At 44.7% G+C, this 17,486-nt stretch overlaps 1 protein-coding gene across 1 annotated transcript in view; it reads left to right on the top strand.

Annotated features, from left to right (window-relative positions):
- The window catches only part of robo1 (roundabout, axon guidance receptor, homolog 1), a 138,362-nt gene that overhangs the window by 86,486 nt on the left and 34,390 nt on the right, over positions 1-17,486 (top strand). The window contains exons 4-15 of the mRNA XM_080507465.1: positions 2,166-2,286; positions 3,350-3,488; positions 3,606-3,733; positions 8,693-8,817; positions 9,228-9,399; positions 11,037-11,242; positions 13,058-13,139; positions 13,331-13,499; positions 13,587-13,753; positions 13,871-13,992; positions 15,654-15,885; positions 16,725-16,846. Of these exons, the coding sequence (XP_080363591.1) occupies positions 2,166-2,286; positions 3,350-3,488; positions 3,606-3,733; positions 8,693-8,817; positions 9,228-9,399; positions 11,037-11,242; positions 13,058-13,139; positions 13,331-13,499; positions 13,587-13,753; positions 13,871-13,992; positions 15,654-15,885; positions 16,725-16,846 (1,785 nt within the window). The remainder of the gene's footprint in view (positions 1-2,165; positions 2,287-3,349; positions 3,489-3,605; positions 3,734-8,692; positions 8,818-9,227; positions 9,400-11,036; positions 11,243-13,057; positions 13,140-13,330; positions 13,500-13,586; positions 13,754-13,870; positions 13,993-15,653; positions 15,886-16,724; positions 16,847-17,486) is intronic.

Genomic DNA, 17,486 nt, shown 5'->3' with positions numbered 1-17,486 from the left:
TGGTGATCAATGTTGGTCAGAACAAGGTCCCGGACCACCTGCAGAGCGAATTTCTATCTGCACTTTACTACACTTTGCAAGAAAAAAGAAAAAGAAAAAAAAAACAGAGTGAACTTCAGAAAGGGCAGAACCAACTATGTTGTTTTCATCTATTCTTGTACGCGATGTGTTAATTCCAGCAGCATGCTGCGCGGTGCCACATATATTTGTGACTTCATGTAGGGCAGTTGTGAAAAGTGTCTCCATTGAGCCGTAAACACCGAGGTCGCTTGATGTCCCTGCAGCTGGCCACATTCTTTCAACTTTACCTAACTGGTCTTTCAAGGAATAATGTGGAGCGAGAAATAAGCAGAAAAGGCGAACTGCTTGTATTTAAGCCCAATTTATTGTGTTTTCAGAGTAAGTGTCTGTCGGCAGTGGCATTAATGCTTGCATTGTCCTCCTCCTTTTGTGCAATAGTTGTGGCTAATTATCGGCCCGGAAAATGAACCGCTGTGTCTATACCAACAGGACTGGTGGTGAATTGAGGCTTTTGCATTATCAGCATTGCCAAATGACATGAGACAAAAGGCAACGGGATAGAGCCATCTCCCTGTAATTCAGGGATAATGGTCAGATTGCCGGGGCTTTCAGCAGCCTGTGTCCTGCACTGTTGTTGGGCTGAGAGGATGTTGCACGCAGAGAAAAAGCGCGCCGCTGCAGCATTCATTTGCTTTCGCTGGCTCTCAGAGTCCCCGCTGCTCTGGCCCACCAAATGTGCCTGTAGAGAATAGCAAACAGCTCCAGACGCACAGAGGTTGAAGTCTGGATAGAGTGGACGCAGCTCTAAGTGGATCCTTATGTCAAAGCTGCGTGGAACCAACAGTGCACCCCCCCCCTTCACTCTGGTCTGCCCTGACCTTGGGCCTTTGTGAGTGTCACACTGTTTTAGCTGTTAAGCCTTTCCTCAAACAAACAGTAACATAATGATACTTCAAACCCCTCCAGCACCACAGGGTGCCCTAAATAAGCCAGCCTTCCAGCCTCTTCAAGTCCCTCTGCCTCCTGCTTCACCATGAATATTAAACAGGGCTGAAGAAGCCGAGGAATGCTTCAGAACCAGAAGAATACATCTGTTGTCCAAAGAATCTCAAGACTCTTAGACTTATCCTGACTTCTTCATATAAACTGAGCAGTGATGCAGATGAACTAAGACATCGTATTCTGCATGTGAACACGTGTGTAAGAGGGTTTAACATGGTCGCCCGTCCTGGTCAGAGTACATTTTTGCAATATTGTGTGTCACGTTCTGTCAGTGCCTCTCTAATGAGAGTATCGGTGACATGCTTGCAGGGGGTGGTCTTGGTCTTGGGAGGCTGATGTGTGTATTTAAAACCTTAAGCTCTATCTCGGCACAGAGATCGCCTCTCCAGCACCACGCTTTTGTCTGCGACTGCACTGACTGGCTATGGTTGTCAGTTGAGAGCGGGGCTGAGGGGCCTGAGCTGAGCTGGGGCTGCCTCTCTGACTGCCTGAGAACAAAGCATCTCCTCTGGCCTGTAATCAAAGCCCTGGGAAATAACAGACATGACACTCACCTGGCCAAGCACACATCTGCAGATGGGTGTGGGTATGCTCGAGTCTTTGTTTATATGCTCTCTCTTCAAGCCGTGTGTGCACACACTGAAAAATATAGACCAAAAAAAAAACACAACTCTGTAAAAGATTCACTGCATAATGTCGGCCGACACTGTCCCGGAGCGCTTCAACAGGACTGGGAAAGTGTTTTCAGCCCAGCAGTGCCTCAGGTGTTACCTCGGGGATTTGCGGTTGTGTTGGATGAGAAAGTGTTCTTTGGCTCGTCTTACTCATGGGAGGAAGAGGCCAGCTGATAGCGGTTTAGACTACAACACCAGCAGTGCCGCCGGACTCTCTACAAACTCGGAGCAAAAAGCCCAATAAAAACATTTTTTACCATCAAGCCATTATGTGTTCTTGAGTAGATTTTATCACGGTGGAGTAATGATGTTTCGGTACCTAAATGCCCTCGGGCAGGCTTGAGTTCAGTCCGGAAATGTTTTATGACGCTTAAGCTGTTGCGCTTACTGTTTTCTGTGTGTCAGCCACAGACGTCGACTGGCTCTCACACTCTTCATATTGTTGTTTTCACTCTTCCGCTCTTCCAGATACGCGGAGGGAAGCTGATGATCACAAATGCTCGCAAGACGGACGCTGGGAAGTATGTGTGTGTCGGCACAAACATGGTTGGAGAGCGCGAGAGTGAAATAGCCGAACTCACAGTGCTTGGTAACTGACCCTCTTTCTCTCTTTTAGATCACCTCAGTGTGTTTTTTCTGTCACATGTAACACATGAACATATACACACATAACAGCACAAGTTTCTGTTTGCCTGCTGTATGAAACACAATCCCGATGTTCAGCTCTGATTGTCTATCTCCCAGGCTGCTAAATGGTGTCACTGACCTTTATCAGACAGAGTGTGAGCCGGCCTCCAATCTCACACTTAACTATGAATCTTGGGCCGGTTCCAGCAGCTTCTCTCCTGTGACCAGCTGCACCGTATTTCACCCTCGGTGACCTCTGACCCACGGCGCTGTCCCGCGTCCCAGGCGGAGATCATGTCCAGACTTCTGATTTTACCTTCTATTGTCTCTCCTCTGAGAAGACTGACAACAATGCTGACTTCATAAAGATAAATGATGACACTGGATTATGTCAAGAATGAACAAGGGCTGCACTGAGCTCCTGGCTAAATATAAACCATCCCAGTTTGTTGTCAAGGTTTAAAAGTTTTCAGGATTAAAATCCCTTTAGATGGGCCATGCAGAGCATCTGTCTGCAACAATTCACTTTTAGTCTTTGTGGATATGAAAAATTAAGTTGAAATGCTGAAACCATTTAATTGAATTAGTGGAGACAGTCAGAGTTTGTATTGTGAAGGTTAAAAATAGTCTTTCTGTGTCAGGTCTTAGTCATGTCGTCTATCAATTTATTGTGTCATGAAAGTCTTAAATAACAATCCACACAGTAGAAAACGTTTGAGTCACTTGGATTTTATCTTATGTTTATCAAATCTCATTATTTCTGACCGATATGGACACTGTTACTCCGCTGCATTCTGTATACAAACGCAATGATTATTCAACATTTGATTATTTTGATATATGAAAACAATGTTTTATGTGGGATTGTTTTCAAATGTATTAATAATAACCAATACAGTGTTTGGTTTATCCTTTTTGTTTTTTTTAGCTTTAATCGAGCTCCAACCCAGAGCTGTAATGCATAAAACTATGTCAACATGCTCCTGTGCTGAGGTTTAATCTCTCCGCTGTCTTCCCCTCCGCAGAGCGTCCCAGCTTTGTGCGCCGTCCGAGCAGCCAGGTGGTGCTAGTGGACCAGAGTGTGGAGTTCAGGTGCGAGGCCCGAGGTGACCCGGTTCCCACCGTGCGCTGGAGGAAAGACGACGGCGACCTGCCCAAAGGAAGGTTAGGACTTGTCCACTGCTCGTACTTCTTCAGTTATCTGCTTTGCCACAGCGCTTGGTTTTGCTGTCTTGAACTTTGTCCACATCTGATACGTGAATGTATTTCGCCTCAACCCAGGTATGAGATCCGTGAGGACCACACCCTGAAAATCCGCCGTCTCGTCTCCGCCGATGTGGGCTCCTACACCTGCGTGGCAGAGAACATGGTGGGCAAAGCAGAGGCGTCAGCCACGCTCACCGTCCACGGTACGTTGCGACGTTCAGCTTCACGCGGTTCTGTGCTTTCAGCCTTTCTCAATGCTTTCTGAATTTCTGATTTGGGTTACTGTGTAGTTTGATTCAAATGCAATTTACCCTGGACCATAGTGTATTAATTGCCTTCAGCTTTAGTACTACATGGTCATCACTTTCAACTATTCGCTCTCAATTAGCGGATTGATTTTTAATAAAAAGAAACGCAGAAATCCATAATAACTCTCGAGTTGTGCACCTGGGATCCGAACAGCAATTGATTTTTATTTGCCCAATACAAGTGGCATTTCTCCAGAGGCCTGCCTTCCTCCAGGTTTTCAGACATACAGTACTATTTGTGAACCTTTGGAATATCTGTGGGTCTCCAGTGGCGCTCTCCATTGGACATCTTATTAACACAGTTGGAATATAAAGCAGCCGGTCACAGAGTGTGAACATTCAGAAAGGAACCATTCAGAGCAACTGGGGGCTGGGATCACCCCCAAAACCCTCCTGAGAATCGGCGGAACACAGGGGCCATTTAACGCCAAACTAATGGGAATGTAGGGAGCTGGGTGAGACAAGGGGGGGGGCCCAATGTGCAGAAGGATGGGGGATTGGTTGAAGGAATAGTCAGTAGGTTGATTTTAGAGGTGGCTCTCCACTGATGCAGAACGAGGTAGGAATAGAGGCAGTGGTGGTGGGGGTGGGGGGGGTGTTGAAGAGGAGAGCCGCCTATAAATGGGGGCAAGAGAGGAGGCTGTGGCAAGGTCAGTCATATTAATGTCACCACCAGTAGTGTGCGGAACAGACATTTAAAGAGACATGGCAATTCTGTTTGTCTGACGACCCCCACCTGCAAAACGCAGATACTTCATTTTCACTTGGCCACCCTTTTCCAATTATTTCCTGCTTTTCTCCACGAGCAGCAATCTTTAGATTGGTTGAAGGAACAAGATTAGGCACACCTGCCAATACACCCGTCAATACACTGTATCTACCTCTCTTATTGCCTTTTCTCACCCGTCCTCCCCTCCCTGGTGAAAGCGCCGCTAATGAAAGGCAACAGCATTGATGCGCTGGTTCAATAAGTTGTTCCCCTGACTTAGAATCATATTTGAAATGCTAAAACCTCCCCTGCCCTGAGTAGAAATTAAATGTCTTAACCTCAGACCAATACGCTGCTGCTTGCATGCAGAGAGAAGGCACTTCAACAACCCATGTTATAAAACTCACAAAAGCATGGAAGCTCAAATAATTGAAATTGACTTCACCTTAGCTTAGAAGATTCAACTGAAAAGGTTTTTTTTTTTCTGTGACTTTAAGTGAAAGACATAATGATTTAATATAAAACGTTTGAGTCCTCTCGGTTACATTGCGTAGAGACTGATGCTCAGACCAGGGGGATTCAGAAATCCTAGAACCACGTCTCGGATCCAAGCTTTGACATGAGGAGGCCCGAGCGGCTGAGGGCACTGAACAGTCCGGCTAATTAAAGAGAAGCAGGCTCCAGTCCCACGCCCGGAAATGACATGCTTCTAATTACAGACGCGGACGTAGGGATGGAAAGAGAAGCTGGGTAATTGTGGGTCCAAATGAGCCAAAGTAGGAAAAACGATGTATTGGTCATGAGTCGTTCCTGTAGTAGCAAAGACAAAAAGTAATGTGGGGGGGGCAGAAGTTTAGTCTGTGGGTTTAGTGGGCCTTGCTGTCACTCTGCATCAAGAGTCAAAGTGGGGCAGGATTGCTGATCCGCTGCATAAGAATAACTAAGCGACTGAATTGAATAATTCCAGTGGTGGAGAAGCGCTGGCAGAGTGAAGCACACCGCAAAATTGGTTATCCGATATTTAAGGCCAAAGTGGAATTAATATAAATATTCTTTGAAGTAAAGTTTTCCCTCTAAATGTGCTGTGATGTATAAATGGATGATAAAACCATTTTAATTAAAATAGATTTTTTTTTTTTTTTAATGATTAAACATAACTCCCTGCAGAGTCAATCATGCAATGTCTTTGTTCCTGCAAGAGATTACTATATGTGGAAATGATTGTAGCCCTGTATAAAAGCACAGGACATGGATGATATTGGCTTTCAAAGCAACAAATACTCTTTTGGGAACAGACGTTCTTTTGCGAGAAGTCCTCTGAGTGGACGTTGGGGGATTTTCACACCTTCCATGGTCAGATTGTCAGTGAACAATGGCGACATTGTGGACGCGGTGCTTTGGGCCATTTCCCAGTGTGCTCTTCTCTCGTTACTGAACGTAATCAGTGAATCATTGTGTCACGCACGTGTTTGTCCATCCACTAACGCCTCCCCTGGACTCGTAAATATGTCAAATAAGATTTTTCATTGATTGATTGTGGAAATGCATTGACTAAGTCATCAGCTCTTGTTAATAGTTTTATTGTAAAATCTTTAATCCAAGTCACATGAGTCTCTTGGTGGAGAAGCTTTCTGAACAGAGTTTTGAAGATTAATGAGCTTCACAAAGACATGAAGTGGTTCTGGTGTGATTAGATGATGTTTGTGCAGTACATTATTACTTTACCAGTGGGTGCCATTGGAATTTAAAGGCATTATTTTGGACCGTGTTGGACACAATTCAGAAAATTATCTTAATTATCTTTTTCTCAGATGGTTGAGTTTGTCGTTAGCTGTGATTTATGTGGGGGATGTCCTGAATGCAGCACTGGTCCCCGAAGCAGTGTTGCTAATATCCCATGTAAAGGGTCTGGAAGGAGACTTGGAGCTGGAGCAAAACAAAACCCATGAGAGGAACTTTGTTGTCAGCAGTATGCACAGTTGGAGTGGTGATTACTTGTGAAGCATGGAAAGACTGGTTTGTGTCACTCTATCTCAGCATCATTGTTCTTATTCAGTAACTGAGCCCACATTGCCAATGACAACCTTCAACAGCGGCTCTGAACAAATCAAAATTAATAACTGGGCTGTGATTTTGGAGCCTGCCTGCTATTGTTATGAACTCTGCAATGGTGTTGGCATCCCTCCCTCATCTTATCATTTAGACTCCTTTCTGAATGTTCAAGCCAACAGAAAACCTACAATAAAGTAGCCAGGTCACATTTAAGGCTCACCTCTCCCTGCAGGTCCACAACTGTGATCACAGCAGCATGGGAGAGGTAGGGTTACCTAATTAAAGGCTTAGACACACATGAATGGATGTGTGGAAGTGATGTGTGTGTGTGTGTGTGTGTGTGTGTTGGGGTGTGCATGTTCTCATGGTTATGTGTACTCAGGGGCTCTCACACTTGGATAGTGGAGAGCGTCGTCTTCGGGGAGTGTTTGATGTGCACCTTATCTGCATTTTAAAGGCCAGCAATAGGCAGAGGGAGGAGGATGGGGGGGCCGGTCATTATTCTGACTGACAGCGTTTATGTTTCCGAGGGAGCCGTTGAGGCAGACAGATTAGATAAGGTGACTGATTGGCCGGGGGAGATTTACGACCAGAGAGTGACAGTTAACATTCACCTTGTGTTTTTATGGTCCAGGCTTACATTTGCAGGCCTCTGTCCGTGGGACAGTGATCTAGCTGTGCTCCTCATGTTCTAAACCTTTAGCACACCAGGATCTTCACCTTCATGTAACACCTGGTAGTAAAGGAGGAAAAACAAATAAGCAAAGTATGATGCTGCTGAACATAATACATCTGTCCTGCGTGCTTCATGGAGTCATCTGTGCTCATTCTCCTGTCTTTTTTCTCATGTTCTTAAACAGGCCTCAAGACAAAGAAAACTCATGTGTTCAGTTTTTATGCATTCTGTTGATTCACTGTAATCATTGTTTGCTGCATGTTTCACGGTTTGACTGCAGGGTTAAAGATGATATGTCTTGTATTCAAATAGTGACATGATTGTTTGTACCATGGACATCTCATTGATATTTTCCTTATCTCTCCTCTTTATGTCATGCCGTTTTATTATTTATTTATTCATCTTTGGATTTTCTGTTTTTGTGTTTTTGTTCCCTTTTTAGTCGGGTCTGGTAAGTTGAAATGTCATCCGTCACCTATTCACCGAAGTGACAGAGACAGGAAGCTGTCACAACCCCCCTCCATCCTTCTTCCATCACTTCTCCACCCTCCAATCAGCATTCATGTTTCTGTTGTCATGGGCAACGGTGACAAAAGGACATTAATGGGTAAAAAAAAAAAAGAAAAAGAAAAAAAAAAAGCTCAGATTGGGCCTCCAAGGTAAAGCTGCATCATGTCATTCTATTATTTCTTTTTTTTTATTTATGCATTAACAAATTTCCTTCTTATTCACGGACAAATTGTGTCTATATTTCAAGTGACAGTTTTCAGATTGCAATACTTTACATATTATACTGTCCCATAGAAAAAAAGATTAAATATTTGTCAGAGTTGTAATATTTGCAGACATAATCAGAATTCTTTTGTGGTGAAGGCGTAAAGCAGCCTCCCTCTTGAACTCTACATTAAGGTTGTGTGTGTCCGTACATAGAGACCCATGAAGCCAGTGTCACTGTAAAGCTGCACGTGTGACATTGGGCTGTGTCGCCACACTTTTTCTTAGATGGAATATGTCATTAAGATGCATAGATGCTGCCTCCTGCTTTAGTCCTTCACTGTTGGAGGGTGTCACCATGGACAGATGGCTGAAATGTATTCTCTATTTCCATGTAAATTTTTATGGTCCACACCCTGGCCAATGCAAATGAGGGGCACAGGATTGACCCTTGTTTTTTCTACTCATTACATCAATAATTTACTTGCATTTTGAATTTGCTCAGCATATTGTTTGATCTGCTGTGTGCACACCCTGCACAACATTTAGACACACAGTATTTCTTAAGAGCTGATTTGATCACAAGCATAATAGCTGCTGCTAAAGGTTTTGTGTTTGATTCAAAAATTGTCCAAACTACTTCTATGAATCATATACTTGTTTGTCTGTTCAATGGCTAACCATTCCCATGGCTGTCCTTCAGTGCCCCCAGCATTTGTGGTGAGACCAAGAAACCAGGTGGTTGGCGTTGGCAGAACTGTCACCTTCCAGTGCGAAGCCACTGGAAACCCTCAACCAGCCATTTTCTGGCAGCGGGAAGGCAGTCAGGTAAATATGAGTCAATCCAACAAGAGGGAAAATGGACTTGAATGATGTGCTGAACAGTGTTGAACACGCCAGTAAATAATTCAAAGATTTGTGGACACCTGATATGCGACAGTTTAAGCCATTAAAGCTTGGAATAACTTTTCTTTTTGGGTTGAGCGCAACTTGAACGCGTTTTGGATTATGTCATCTTTGTAAAGAGAGATGTCCAATAAAATGCATGTGATCTCCACAAATGCCCCTACAACAAAGTCAAACACATTTTACGGTACATAAACAGAGAGAAAGATGCATATCCACACTGCTTTGGGTCCTAATGGTTAAAGATGGTTGTTTGCATTTGGACATTATCTTCGAAATGACATCTTTAACCTATTTTTAACACGTCACTAATTTGCATTCATTTCTTTTAGAACCTGCTGTTCTCCTACCAGCCTCCTCAACCCTCCAGCCGATTCTCCGTGTCTCAGACTGGAGACCTGACTATCACGGATGCCGAACGCTCAGACATGGGTTTTTATAGTTGCCAAGCGCTTAACATCGCCGGCAGCGTGATCACAAAGGCTCTTCTCGAGGTCACCGATGGTACGTAGCCTTCATTTGAAGACAGTTCCTGTGAATAAGGAAACCTCACATAGAATCAGAAGCACCAAGAGCACAGTTGAGCAGATAAATATTGGTATTTCAGATCATCTTTGGCTCATGGATATAATGCTGTTCAATCTGTACTGCTGCGGTCACACTGTAGAGCATATTAATATCCAAATTGAGGTTTGTGAGGTTTGGTCTGGACAGTTCTATGTGTTCCTGTCAGAGGTAGAGACTCTCTGGTGCCTGTGCTCCCAGACCGAGGCTCAGTGTTTGGCTTCACTAGCTTCACACTGGCTAATGTCTCCTTTGGTATTCCATGGCTGGCTTGTTGCTGTCTACCGTTGGAGGAATGTGACCATGTGGTGAGGTCTGGAGCTGGTCCTCTAATTACACCGCTCCCCAATCCCTGTCAGCCTGGTGCACTAGCCTTGGCTTCATTTCTACTATTCCCACAGTGATCAGCGCAGCTATTACTCAGCCTATGACACACCTAGAATCATCCCTTCATTTTACCAAATGTCCTTCTTCATTTAAGGGCTACGATGCTGCGCTTCCACTTGCTGTGCTCTTTTCTCTCTCATTCTGTTGTGCTCTCTAGATAATAATAACAGTTATTAAAGCGAGCGGGCCGGTCTGAGGCCACCAGTTCTCCACAGGCAGATCTGGTAATTACAGGTCATGCTGACAATGTTTTAGTAATTGCACCATCCGCAGCACAAAGGCAAAGACAAAGCAGCCTGCAGATTACACCACAGCGTGCTTCTGGAGATGTATGCACACACACATACATCATTATGTGTTGCCTTTAGATTCTGCTCACTGACAATGCAACTTGCTAGTAAATCAGTTGGTCCGACAGTAATGGCCATCAATAGCACCATGAATAAAAATAATAATCAGAGGGAGGCCGACAGTCTACATAGTGAGAGCTTGACGAACGACTCACAGCCGAGACAAAATGAAAATAAAAATTTTTTTCAGTGAATCAGTCGTTCTTAGATGTTCTATTTTTGCCTTTTATGACATTTTGACTTCATTAAAACCTTTGTCTTTGTGTGAAATACACACTCTCATCCCCCTGTCTTTGTGTGTCTGTGTCTCCTGGTTGAACACTCGAGGTTCACAGGCTGTGAGGTGGGGAGGAGTCCGAACGTCCTCGTACTAATAACATTGTCTGTTCTGGCTAGATGCTTTTCAAGCTCTCTTTTTTTGTTTGGTGTTTTATGGCTGGGGGATGGGCCAGGGAATTGTTGGCTGCAAACATTCTTGTGCATTCTGTTGGGCGTCTGGTGGATCTGCAGTGAGAGGACCAGAGAATCCGAGGCCATTTCATTTTAATTGTTCTGTTTTTATTTGGCTATGTTCGACTCCTGCTGCTGAATGATTAGAAAATTGCTTCCAGTTCTTTAAATTGGATGTAATTCCTCCTCCACTAGCAGTTTTCACATTCTTACAGGCTGTTTGTCCAGTTCTCACCATTCTGCACCTTTTATGTGTTTTCCCCCATGAGCAACATCTAATTGGCTGAATGCAGATTTGTTTTTGTTTTTTTTTTGGGGGGGGGGGGGGGCGCTCTGCTATGCCACATCATCACCTTCTAACCAAATGATTGCTTGCTAATCCTCATGCAGTCGTGTCAGACCGCCCGCCACCAGTCATCCGGCAGGGCCCGGCCAATCAGACCGTGGCTGTGGATGGTACCGTGGTCTTCAACTGTGTGACATCTGGGATTCCCACCCCCACCATCCTTTGGAGGAAGGACGGTGTCCTGGTGTCAACGCACGACTCCAGGGTTAAACAGCTGGACACGGGCGCGCTACAGATCCGCTATGCAAAGGTAAAGCACCTGGACATGTGCAAACACGCTCACATCCCTTTTTAGTTATCAGGCATTTTCAGTGATTGATTGTGGAAATGCATTGACTAAGCATTGACTGTTGTTTTCACCCACCTTGCCCAAAGACAAATTATGTTTATAATTTAGATCCCATCATCAGGTTGGTTTTCATGTCTGAATCTATTAACATAAACCTCAAAGTTCTCTATATCACCACCATAATATGCCTCGCAAACTCCTGCTGGTTGGTAAATAAAGCACGCGTTCCTGCCAGCACCAGCCCACAGTGGGCTGTCAGTCAGTCGAAGCAGGTTCCAAATGGATTCTGTGAAGTTGAACAGTCTGTAGTTCCTGTCAGTCAGCGAGCACACCGAGTTCTGAGTGTGTGTGTGTGTGTGTGTTTGTGTGCGTGTGTGTGCGTGCAATGGCAAGCTGTGTGATGCTGAACACACTCTTCGGGGAGACAGGCGGGGGGTGCTGACGTGTCTTCCAGATGGAGGCGTCACGGGTTCAAAGTTCACGTCAGCTCGCGGTGTTGTGATGGATGCTGGCATGTCGTGTGGCGAGGAGATGACTGTGTGATTGGGCCGCCAGCGCGCAGGCAGGAGGGATGCATCGGTTCCCTACTCCCGCTGCAGCGCAGTCAACTCTACAGGCGCTTCACATTAATGAACTTGTCATTTCTCCTGGACAACATTTTAATGAAGATGTTCAGATGTGAGGGGTAATTTATGTCATCTGGCTCTGCATCGTATATGCTGTTGCCGTTTGGTTTTAATTGATTTCCTTTTCTACTGCTGCTGGAAAAAAATACACACCTTGTTGGCAGGATTAGCTTCTACGTCATTTATCTCTTTTACATTTTCTCTCAGCTTTTTTCTTGCACATCTGTGTTTGTAGCCCTCAGAATAATTAGTTCTACATGGAACTTTTAAATGCGTTTGATAGAGCAGACATTTCTTGGGAGGAAAATGAGAACACTCATATGTTTTCAACTTGGCCGAGAGGATTGTTTTGGTTATTAGGCTGTTAGTGAGTCCAATGCATCAGAAACATTTCAACAGATTTCATCTAAATCTGGAGGAATTGTGGCACTGTGCCAAGAAAATGACGGCTTGTGTTTGGTCTGGATCCAGATCCTCTTGCCAAATGAAGATTTCTTGACCACTTATTTTTAAACTTGTTTTTTTTCTCCTCATCCTCATATAAAAGACTCCTGGCACACATACAGATTTGTTTGTCTGCCATGTACATTTTGAGTTTTTTGATACAGATGCAGATCAATTGTTACTTTTGGAATTTTAAAATGAAATTTTTTTTAATTGTATCTCTGGTAAGAATAGAGTAGAGACCCCTCGGGGTGTTTTAGTCATTTGGTTGTACAATGTATGAACAACACCACTGACTACAGTTTTCCATCAAGTTCTTACCAACAAGCACATGAGTAATCAAGGTTGAACCATATAGCCTTCAAACCGACTGTTGAGCGCTTTCGCCTCCATGTTCAGCTCTCAGAGGAGGCGGCACCCACAGAAAAAGGTCTCCAATTAGTGTGTGAGCCTGTGAAACTCTTTTCCATTTGACGAGCAATGGTCTGCCACTTGGCCTTTCCAGCTGCTTCCTCACAGTTTCTGCTATAAATGAGATGATATTGAGATTATCAGGCAATGACAGCTGTCCGCCACAGACTCTGTCAGAATGTCAATAAGCAGATCAGTGTTGGTGGGAAACAGAAAACACCAGGCAGGGGTGGAGTGAGGGAGGAGGAGGAGGATATTTACCTCCAGTTTACAAAACTGTCTTCTCGTCTTTCAGCTCGGTGACACTGGCACGTATACCTGCATCGCCTCAACGCCCAGTGGAGAAGCTTCATGGAAAGCTTATTTAGAAGTGCAAGGTAATCCACTATTTTGTGCAATGGAACAAACTCTGTGTTTAACAGTTGACCTTTTCTAACAAGTGCACATTTTGTTCCTTGACACTGGAGGGCAGTACTTACAAAGAAGACAGATGGTAGATTTGGTGGGCTTTCTGGAATAGCAATAACCAACATTCCTATTATAAGTCTCCTCTCTTCTAAATCTACAGAATTTGGAGCCCCCATCCAGCCAAACAGGCCCACTGACCCAAACCTGATCCCCAGTGCTCCGTTCAGACCAGAGGTCACCGATGTTAGCCGCACTTCCATCACCCTTTCCTGGAAACCTAACCTTAATTCTGGAGCCACTCCCACCTCCTATGTTGTAGAGGCCTTCAGGTAAAGCTAATCATCAATGAACTGATTACAGTACAGCTTCATTTAAAACCGCTTAAAGTTTAATTATCTCTGTTTATGTGTCCACAGTCATGCATCAGGGAGCAGCTGGCAGACCTTGGCAGAGCATGTGAAAACTGAGTCATTTGTACTGAAGGGCTTGAAGCCCAGTGCCGTCTACCTCTTCCTCGTACGGGCAGCCAATGCCTATGGGCTGAGCGACCCCAGTCCTATCACTGATGCTGTGAAAACACAAGGTGAGAGCTGCTTTATTACAGATGCCAAATTCAATACACACTGCGGAGGTGTCTGCATATTTCTACATTTCAAGACGTGGATCTTTCTCTGATTATTCTATGTGTGCCTGTACACAGATATCCCCCCCACCAGTCAGGGGGTGGACCATCGTCAGATCCAGCGTGAGCTCGGAGAAGTAGTGATCCATCTGCACAACCCCACTATTCTCTCGTCCTCATCTGTGAGGGTTCAGTGGACCGTGAGTGGCATTTTCTCCGTCAATGTGCACATTTTGATCTGATACCAGCTGCAGATTGCCATATGGATCATGGGTGTATCTTGGTGTTAAAGCTCCAAGGTCAGTTGAGTTATGCGCCTGTGGCCAATCCATCAAACATTCAGCCAAACATATGTAGTAGTGTGACAGCCGCCTACAGAAGGAAGGACTCTGGATCTGGAACTCAGTCCAAGTCTTCTTAGTGCCCATCTGCCATGAGACTCGACTGGTCAGCTGGCCAGACACCAAAATCTGCAGCTTTATCCACAGCGGAGCAGTGAAGAACCAACAAAACAGGACTGCGGAGCCCGAAGTCCCACAGAACACCACGTAGTACTGTATGGCAGCATGCGGCGTGCCAGTCTGTGCCCTCTTAGATTGAAAACACTTGATGGCTGTTAAAATAATACAAGTGAGAAGAAAGAGATGGCCAACTCATGCTCTTAAGTGAAAATGGCTTGCAGATGTTAGAAGGGATAGGTGGGAGAGGAAGAACTGAAAGTAGGAGCTCACTGCTGTTTCTTTGCCCGATACAAGCCGAATATAAAATATCAATGCTCTAATGTAACTCATATGGTTCATGTGTCCTATTTTTCAGACAGTTCAGGTGTAGATGATTACTTTCGACCTTGCATAGTCGATATCAGCCTGTACAATAACACATTGAAGGTTAATAATGATCCCCAGTTTGACATCAGGCCACCCCTACATTCCCAGGTATTATGAAGTGTCATAGTGAGTGATGAATGGCGCTGAGGAAATGTGAAAAGGATACTGACATGTCAAGACTGATTTAAGACATTACTGCCCCGTTACTCTGTCTCACAAGAATGTTCCAGTAAAACATATGACATGTGGGAGGCTGACACCGTCGTTAAGTGACACAGTTTCCTTGTTTTGCGGAGCTTAAATCTTTTCCCAACGTGGACTTCTTGGTTTTAGATTTTCCTTTGTGTTGTGGTAAATGGTTGCACAGTTTTCAGTCTAATGAAGACCACCTGAGCTGGCAGCATCTTTTATGTGGTAGGGATAAAGAAATCACTAAAATCTTTACAAGCCAGTGCTGCTTGCCTTCCACTGGGACTCATAGAGGTATTAGCATACTGGTTAGCAGTTATTCTCGAACCGCGCCGGATCGCAAAGCAACATTAATTACCTTGAGATTAAACTCACAGACAAATCCTTCCTAATAACACTTATCCTCTTCATGTAGATCCCGCTTAACTTAGCGTATGCTCAACTTTTTCTACTGTGTGTAACAGATTGCTCTTTTTCCTGACTGAGCAGCCAGCAGAGAGAAGGACAGGATGAGACGGGCTGTTCTGGGAGTCTGGGCCCGTTTAACCAGCTCCAGACTTGGAGGAACCTTTGGCCAATGACCTCATAGTGTGGTTTGCACAAATCACTGCTGCTCCAAATGGCGCATAGACAGTCGAAAAGAGAGATGTAGATGTGGATGGATAAAGAGCGTGGCGATGTGATGAGTTAGCACCCCATTCAATCCAGTGGCTGGTCTAACAGTCGCACGAATCCACGGCCGCCCAGCGATGCCGCAGTCTGCATCACAGCTCTGTCAGTTTCCTCAGTGAACTGTGAAGCACATAATGAAGTCAAGCTGTCTGCCTCCCTGCGCCGCGCACCAGGTGGAGCAGCAGTCGCAGTACATCCAGGGCTACAAGGTGATGTACAGGCCTTCCCCAGAGGGGCAGCAGAGGAGCGACTGGGCCGTGTTCGAGGTGCGGACCCCCGGGGAGGACAGCGCCGTCGTGCCACAGCTCCGGAAGGGCGTCACATACGAATTCAAAGTGCGCCCTTTCTTCAACGAGTTCCAGGGCACGGACAGCGATGTGAAAATTGGCAAGACGCTGGAGGAAGGTGGGGGCAGGCGAACGTGTGTGCTTCGGTGCTCGCATGTGTGCACGCATGTTTTCATGTTTACACAGTTTTATGTGCACAGCTTGCATGTGAGAGCGAGCGCACAACAGCTGTTCACAGCAGGCAGCGAGGGACGGATTATGTTCTGTTCAAATGTGGTGTATTGAAGCGTCCTAGCGTATGGAAACCCATATACAACACACCCCGGTAAAAGTGTTAGACGGAATCTTTGCAGGGTGTGGTTGTGGCGGTCTGCTGAGGTTTGGTCGAAACCCAACTGCAAATTTTAATTTGTAGCAAACGCTTAAGAGAAATGTAAGTGCAGAGTGTTTACCAGTGTGTGTGTGTGTGTGTGTGTGTGTGTGGGAGTATTTTGATCTCATTCTGCTGGTCTCCTTTGTTCCCAGCTTGGTTGATAATTGTTTGCGGGGTTCTAAACATAAATGTTTGTTCTTTCACGGGCAGAGAAACGTCTGACACTCGTTCACACTGTGATTTCCTCTTTTAAATGTTGCCGTCATAATTATTTCAGTTTAATTAAAGTTGAACCGCAGGTTTGTAGTCATACACGCACACACCACTGTACACCGCGCCATCATTACACCCTGTCTGTTTTCAGTAAACAATTATTTGCTTTTATTTACTCACAAAGACACATTAAAACAAATCTGGGTTGTCAGATAAAAGCATGGTAATTTTGATGATTAGCCATTTATGAGTACAAAAGCCCCAACCTCATACAGAGAAAAAGAATACCTGATATGCATGGGGGGAATTTATTCCTACAGGACATATTGTGTATAAACATACGCTTTCTCCTCATTTTGTCTCCCCCACAGCTCCCAGCGCCCCTCCTCGTAAGGTTACAGTGACTGAGAGCGGGGACAATGGAACCGCCATCATGGTATCCTGGCAACCCCCCCCAGAAGAGGAGCAGAACGGGGTGGTCCAGGAGTACAAGGTAACACAAAAAGACAAAATAATGCATCAGTAACCAGCCATTGGTTACCTCAGTTCTCACAAAGTGTGACTTATACAGCTGATGTGTGAAGCGGATGCCATCAGAGCTGCAGAATGAGCAGGTACAAAAGAAAAAGACAACACACGCACATTGGGAGGAAAAGTGATGAATTCCTAGTTGAGGTATACCTTTGTGCAGCCCTCACTGCTTTCCCACTGTGCAGGCAGAAATTCAAGGCAGAGAAACGTTATGAAACAGTGCCATCTGGTGGAGATGATGCATGAACACAATCTCAAATGACAAAACCACTTTCTGTAGCATTTGTTGGTATATTTAGAAACAAGCAGGAAAAACATAACATTAACTAAACATTTTATGTCTTTTTCATAATGTTGAAGTTGCACACGTCTAAGATTTATCATAAACTTAATGTTCAACTGTTCCTCAAACACATTTATCATGAAACGTACAAAAGGTAATTACATTAAATCATTAACCACAGTGCAGATCTATGACAGATTCTTTAGATGGGACTACCTTATCCGGCTGGTTGTGGTGATGCCTCGAGTGGTTTGTTGAGTCGAGACAGTTTTTATCTTGTTCAATCATCTACAGATACAAATTACTTTGCTTTAAATGT

The sequence above is a fragment of the Blennius ocellaris genome (assembly GCF_963422515.1).
Source record: "Blennius ocellaris genome assembly, chromosome: 2".
NCBI lineage: Eukaryota > Metazoa > Chordata > Actinopteri > Blenniiformes > Blenniidae > Blennius > Blennius ocellaris.
This window is presented reverse-complemented; position numbering and strand designations above follow the sequence as displayed.